The sequence below is a fragment of the Bison bison genome, unplaced genomic scaffold, assembly GCF_000754665.1.
Source record: "Bison bison bison isolate TAMUID 2011002044 unplaced genomic scaffold, Bison_UMD1.0 scf7180017864160, whole genome shotgun sequence".
In the NCBI taxonomy this organism is placed as follows: Eukaryota; Metazoa; Chordata; class Mammalia; order Artiodactyla; family Bovidae; genus Bison; species Bison bison.
The window spans coordinates 4,490,112-4,497,395 of NW_011494732.1; the positions used below are offsets into that span (position 1 = coordinate 4,490,112).

Below are 7,284 nucleotides of genomic sequence, written 5' to 3' on the forward strand. Positions count from 1 at the left end.
TTGCAGTCCTTTGGAGTCACCACCTGATCTCAGACACTTTCTGTTTTTCCTGCTGGACTGCCAGTGATGCAGGGTGTGGCTGGGCAGAACCAAGTGGTCACTTCCTCCGGGCAGGAGGCTGAGGCCGTGCGTGGGCGGGGCCCTGGACAGCTACGAGGTGGGGCATCCTTATCCTGTGTGGTGACCGCAGTGGGGCCCCGCTTCCTGACCACCCTGCCTGGCGCTGGGGCGGCCCAGCTGCGGGCCCCTGCTTGTTACTGGGAAGGCTTTAAAAGCAGGATTTCTGGGTGTCCAGGGCAGGTGGTGGGGTCTTGCTCTCCCAGGCATATGTCCAGGGCTTTTCTTTGGCAGGTGGGAGGTGAGCATTGGGACTGTAATCTGGGGGTCCACCTGCAGCCCTGAGCCCCTAACCCCTTACTGTCAGGCCATTGTACAGAGTTTCTGAGAATTCCCTCCTCCACCCCGAGTCTTTGAAAGACAAATGGTGAAGGATAAGGGGAATAAAGGCACAGAGAGACAAATGCCCAGTTCAAGGGCTAGATGGGGACCCAGGGTCCCAGCGCCTTGTACAATAGTTGAGGCAGGGATGCTGGGATGAGGGGCAGGGCAAGAATGCCCAGATGTGCCTTTGAATTCCTGTCCCTCCCAACTTGCTGAGTGACATTGGGCTGCGTGGGGCAGGCTCAGTTTTCCCATCTGTGATATGGCTGTTGTGGGTCTGAGCATCACCGGCAGATGTCTGCAAGGTGCCCAGGGCCGTGTCTGCACATGGCGGTTCTCTCTTTCCTCCTGGGAGGCTGGCGGGAGACTGAAGAGGGCCTGGATTCTGAGAGGGGGCTGGGAGCAGCCTCCTCTGCTGGCCTGTGCTTCGACCTACGTCATCTCCAGGCCGCCTGCTGTGTTATGCCTGGCTCAGGTGGAGGGCTTAATTCAAGTGTACTTCTCCGGTCTGGTGTCAGGCACGCTCAGAGCCTCTCTCCATAGTGCTGTGCACGTGGCCTGCTCAGTCCCAGCTGCTCCTCCCACACAACCTCTCTGTGTCCTATTCTCACCATCTCTGTGGTCTTGGCTTTCCTCCCCCACAGTATCAGGACCCCACATTTTCCCCCGAGGGTCTTGGAGTCTGACGGTCTCCCAGGATTGAGGGTCCCAACACATTCTCCCCTTCTTGTCTCTTTTCCTGCTTTCTACAAGCCACCTCGATTCTGCTGTCTCCCTCAGGTCCCCTGGGACCTCTTGAGCTCTCTTAAGTTCCTTCAAGCCTTGAGCTGAATGAATGCATTAAAGCCCAAAGACACAGGGTCTGAATCCCAGTGCCACTCCTTCCTGCTGTGTGGCCTTGGACAAGTTACTTAATCTCTCTGTGCCTTAGTGTTAGAAGGGTGTTTAAGTGCACAGGGTCTCAAGCTAAACCCCTTGCATTCATGTCCTGCCTCAGTGATGTCCTAGCTGTGAAACTCTAGTTTAGTGGCCTGACCACCCCTTGCCTCAGTTTCTCTGTCTGTTGGGTGAGGGTAGTCATAAGCCTCTGAAAGTGTTACTCAGTCGTGTCCGACTCTTTGCAATCTTATGGAGTGTAACCCTCCAGGTTCCTCTGTCCATGGAATTCTCCAGGCAAGAACGCTAGAGTGGGTAGCCATTCCCTTCTCCAGGGGATCTTCCTGACACAGGGATCGAACCTGGGTCTCCTGCATCGCAGGTAGCTTCTTTAAGCCTCTGAGGATCAAGTTAGTTGACACGTGCTGAGGCCTGCGCACAACGCCTGGGAAGGTTAGCGTGACTGATACAGTGCTGTGTTGATGACTGATGCTGCTGCTGTCATGACAACAACGTGCCCGTTAGCATCCTTTTCCGAGTGGCCCCCAGGGTACACGGCAGGCTTTTCCTCCAGAGGAGGGGTTGGCAAACCTTCTCTGTAAATATTTCAGACTTCTCGGGCCATGCGGTCTCTGTCACAATGACTCGTGGCTGCTGCTGTCCCAGCGCGAAAAGTAGCTCAGCCAACACGTACTGGAGTGGCTGTGGCCGTGTGCCAGTGACACTTGATGAGACAGGCCGAGCCTGGCTTTGGCCTTGGGCCTCGTTGGCCCCAGATCAGTGCTTATCAGGCTCTCTGTGGGAAGGATCGGTCTGTTTCATTTCCAGTTTGTCACAAACGGATACATGGGCCTTCTGCACGTGACCCAGTTTGCGGGCGTGAGGACGGGTTTAGGCCGAGGCCGGCAGGACTGTGCCGGACATGCGCTCAGATGCTGCGGTGCTGTCAACAGGCTCTCAAGAAGGATCTGAATCTGCTCATCTTCAGCGCTTCCTTCCAGACCAAGGGTCACGGACTCAGGAGCCCGCTTGGGCCACATACATGTATGGGGGCAGCGGGCGGGGCTGGAATGGTTTGAAACACGTGGAGGGTTCTCATGTTGCGAGACGTGTCTGGAGGGTTCCAGCCAGCGTGCCTGGTGTCTTCAGGCTCCTAGGATCACAATGAGTCTCACCTTCAGCCTCTCTTGGGGTCTCCCCAGTTCTTTCCTTTCCATAAAGATCGAGGCACCCTCTGGGGTCCCTGGACTCAGAGCCCTAGGGTAGAGATCAATGTGGGTGGCCCCCAAGATGGTCTTTGGAGGGACTGTGCTCTAAGCTCATCCTGCTTGACTCTTAAACTGGGAAACTGAGGCCAGAAGGGTTCATGCAGTGGTCGCCCCATGCCCCTGCCTCAGGGGCCCCAGGCGCCACGTGCCTTTCTCCGCCTCAGTTGGCGGCGGTATGCACGCCATCCTGCCCGGGCCCTCTCCCGAGGGATTGGACTGTCTGCCTTTCTGTGGCTTTGTTCATTTTGCTTTTGTGTGAGAGGGAATTTTCCTCCTGGCAGACTGCAGCGCTTGCTGATTTCTTCTCACACCTCGGCGCGCGTGTGCACACCAGATCCGTGCCTGGCAGCCTCGCCAGTGGGATCCCAGAGGCTGCCACCCACTCCCCCCAGCCCTTTCTACTTCCCCCTTTGAGAGCACCTGGTGGACATCCTGGAGTGTGGGGAAGCTCGGGGGAGGCCGAGCCCTCCTCTGCCTCCTGGAAGCTGCCGTCAGCCTTGAGGGAAATCCTTGGAGAGTTAAGGGGGATTTGTGGTTGGAGGCACAGAGGCCTCCTTCAGTCCAGGTCAAGCATCCATTTCAGTTTTCTTTTCTTTTATTTGCACGCCATGTGGCACGCGGGAATCTCAGTTCCCTGGCCAGGGACTAGAGAGCCCTTGCTCCTGCAGTGGAAGAGTGGAGTCCTAACCACTGGACCACCAGGGAATTCAGGCATCCATTTTAATGGTGAAGACACTGAGGCTCAGAGGGTTTGAGTGATGGACACTTACCTCTAGCCTGAGGCCTTGTAGCTTCTTGCTTCCACATTGGGCTGCCCAGGAAGGCCCTTCCCTCAACATTTCCAGCCTCTGAAGTTGACAGGATCCCTCTTGATTCTAGTTACTCATCCCCTCCAGCTTCCCAGCCTCCCAGCCTCTTACATGCTGTTGTTTTGGAGGGTCTGAAACACATCCATTCCCAACACACCTACGTGGTATCATCTAATTCTCTTTGCAGAAATAACAGCTTTTAAAAAAATAAGCCAGACAGCAAAAGAATGACTAGATTTTTATGGAAGATTGGGAGAATTCAGAAAGGTGCCAAGAAGAAAATAAATCACCTACCATCCCACGCTTTCCCAAGCCTTACTCTTGCCAGACATCACTAGCTGATTGCCACCCCACAGCGTGAATGTTCTCGGCAGACAGAAGTAATCGATTTGGACTGGTACCAGTAGGAAGCCTGTCCTGTTTTCTCCTTTGAAAGACTTCTTGTTTCAATCTTTCTTTTTTTTAACATTTTAATGTGTCTCCAGTCAGCGTGTAGTTGCTTATCGGAGCACATCTAATTCGTTAGTGTTTTGTTTTCCCCCAGATGATAATGGGTGATGATGGCACATTACTGAAGAAGGAGGGTTTTGCCTGGAGTTTATCCTTTTGACTTTGAACTGTGCCTGTGTATGCGACACACGTGTGTGGGTTTTCTCTCTGCAAACGGGGCACTCCCACGTTGGTGCTTTGTTTTGGAACCTGGTATTTGAGCCTTGCAGACTGTCAGTGTTTGCTGCGTCACCCACTTCCCCTGACCCATGTCTTGCTGTGTCTCCTGCACTGGAGACAGACACGCAGGTTGTGCCTTTCTCCGGTTTTCTCTGCTAACACATGGGCTTGGTCGTCTCATAGGGAAAGACGGCAGGACTGGGAGATTGGGACAGGGTGGGGCGCCCTTTAGCTGAACGGGTCACTTCTTGGTGGCCACTGGCCCCAGGAACGCCTTCTGGCAGGACAGGGACTGAGGGCTGGGAGAGGACGTGGGAGGCTCCCCGGGTGGAGGAGCAGCACCGGGCAGGGGGCTCTGGGCCTGGGTCGCTGTGTGGGTCGCACCGCAGTGGGGTGGGCGCTCATTGGCCTGTCTTCTGCTGCAGGATGTTGGGCTGCTCGAATATCCGCACCACCCCCGTGACTACACCTCTCACCTGTCGCCTGGCTCCATCATCCAGCCCCAGCGAAGGAGGCCCTCCCTGCTGTCTGAATTTCAGCCCGGGAATGAAAGGTGAGTAGGGGCTTGCGTATCCATTGCTCAGATGGGGAAGTGGAGGCCTGTGCTGGTGGGGAGCTCTTGGAGGTGTGTCAGCCTGTGACTGGGGCAGGGCTGGAGATGGGCAGGAAAGAGCCACGTGGCCCCTCGGACTTCCCACTGTGGGCCCGCAGGGGTCCCTGGGTGTGTGGCCCAGGCAGAAGGGGATGACCACCTACAAGTGGGGGAGCGGGGCTGGGTTGCTGATTTGGAGGGATGTGCCTGCAGCTGGCTTCACACAGGGAGCTCCGTTCCCCCTCCCTCCCATCTTTGTCATCATCCTTTTTTCTCTGAGTCTTCTTCCATCCTTCAGCTGGCAGACGAGATCCTCTGGGCCTGCCTTGCCTTTGTGAAATCCAGGTGGGCGGGAGCAGGCCACGTGGCAGGTGGGGACCCAGCAGGGCCAGGGCTGAGGCTGTCAGGACAGGCCAGAGCCCTGAGAGAGCCTAAAGATGCCTGAGACAGTAATAGCACTCATTGCTAAGAGTCCTGAGCCTTTTTATTTTTTGCTGTGCCTTGTGGCTTATGAGATCTCAGTTCCCAACCAGGGACTGAACCTGGGCCACGCAGGTTCACCTTAACCACTAGGCCACCAGGGAACTCTTGAGAGTCTTGAGGTTCTAACACGTGATGAACTATTATATTATAGGCTGTGGCTGCCCACAGGCACCTAGACAGACAGCCTTGCCTGCAGGGAGCCCATGGTCTTAGCAGGGGACATACAGCAAACACCCAGGATGACTTTAAAATGGGGCAGGCGACTTATTTCCTACTGGGCGGGGAAGGGCTGCTATTTGGCTGGAGTGGCTGGGAAAGGCCTCTCAGGGGAGAGACACTTGGCACTAAGTAGCCAGTCATTCAGAGAGCCATTTGGAGAGTGGGGTGACCAGCCATTCGGAGAGCAGGGTGAAGGCATTTCAGGTGAAGGGAACAGCATGTGCAAAAGCCTGGAGAGGGGAATGTCCTTGGGCTGTTCCAGAGAGGCAAGGAGGTCGGGTGGCTGGGGTTAACAGGTGATTAGGGATCCAGAGGGTAAACTTCACAGAAACCAATGGGAGGGTTTCGAGCTTTGCTGGGCAGGGAGATGGCTGTTAGGAGGAGATGCCCCGGGCACTAAGACAGGAAGGAGAAGAACTAACATGGAAAGAGCTGGTGTGTGTTTGTGGTCCAGCTTAGCCAGTGCAAAGGCCCTGGGCCAGGAATGCAGCAGGCAAGGTGAACAGGGGCCAGATCAGGCAGGGCCTGAGGATGGGGAAATGCATCTGGATTCTTATTCTGAGTTTATTGGGGGAAAAAAATATGAACCTGAAAAGCATTTCAGCAGGGGCAGCATTTGGACTCTCTGGTCAGCAGCAGTGGCTGGAGGTGGACGCCTGGGTCTGCTGTGTGTGCTCAGGCAAGGCCATGACCTCTCTGGGCCAGTTTCCTTCTCGGTCCACTAGGGAGGAGGGTTAAGGAGAATTAGTCACAAGTGATTAGGCTGGACAGCTCCTATCTCTGCGTAAGACTGCTAGGCTGAGTTGAGAAGGGGGCAAGGCCAGGTTGAACAGCCAGAGTGCTGGGATAGACTAGTGATAATCTGCTCTGGGTGAGTGATGTGCAAATAGCATCACGTGTGGTAACATCTGTGTTAGACCCACAGTGTTTTTCAGACTTTCCCTATGAATCACCCAGGATCTTGTTTCAATGCAGAGTCAGATTCAGCAGGTTGGGATAGGACTCAAAAGATTGTGTATTTGTAATCAGCCTCAAGAGGGGCTGATGCTACTGCTCTGGGGACCACACTCAAGGAGCAGGCAGTCACCAGGACCTTCTCTTGCTATAAAGATTGTCAGTGAATGCTGACTCAGAGGAAGACAAATCTGTGTTTGAGTCCTGCCTCGCTGTGTGCCCTTGAGCAGATGGACACTCCTTGCAGGGTGGAAGAGGGCGTGGCTCATGGCCGTTCTCAGCAGGGAGGGCAGCAGATGTGATGTCATGTGCGCCCCCCCCCGCCCCCCAACAGGTCCCAGGAGCTTCACCTGCGACCTGAGTCCCACTCGTACCTGCCTGAGCTGGGCAAGTCAGAGATGGAGTTCCTGGAGAGCAAGCGCCCTCGCCTGGAGCTCCTGCCCGACCCTCTGCTACGGCCCTCGCCCCTGCTGGCCGTTGGCCAGCCTGGGGGCTCTGAGGACCTGTCCAAGGTAAGGCTTGGCTCCCAGCTGGGAGCGGCTCCAAGGATTTGGGTGGTGCTACGATTGGGCGGGGTGCAAGGAATTGGGTGGGTGTGTCAGGCTGGGAGGAGGGACTGAGCACAAGGTGTGCAGAGGCTGGGCAGCGAGAGGAGGGTCTAGGGATGAGCTTGGCTCCGTGGGCTGTTTCTTGGCTGGAGAGGGACATCTCCCCTACCCCCATTTTCCGCCCCCAAGTGTTTCCCGCCCTTGGGGACCATAGTGCCCTGGAGGGCTCTTGCATTTCACTCTTCTTTAATCAGAGAGTCAGCTGAGATGGAGGAGGAGAATGTGCATAGGTAAAGCGCCCATAGTTTGCTGCTGGGAGAGGTTTTCTGCCATTCCAGTGAACCTCAGGACTGACCCCTAGAAGCTCTTCTGGTCTCCATCTAAATGGAGGAATCGCAGCCAGTGGTTCAGACGCTTCTGTCTCC

General features: G+C 55.6%; 1 protein-coding gene across 1 annotated transcript in view; it reads left to right on the plus strand.

The window, feature by feature from the left end:
- The window catches only part of NCOR2 (nuclear receptor corepressor 2), a 205,428-nt gene that overhangs the window by 47,034 nt on the left and 151,110 nt on the right, over positions 1 to 7,284 (plus strand). Inside the window, 2 exon segments of the mRNA XM_010841409.1 lie at positions 4,489 to 4,616; positions 6,646 to 6,823. Of these exon segments, the coding sequence (XP_010839711.1) occupies positions 4,489 to 4,616; positions 6,646 to 6,823 (306 nt within the window).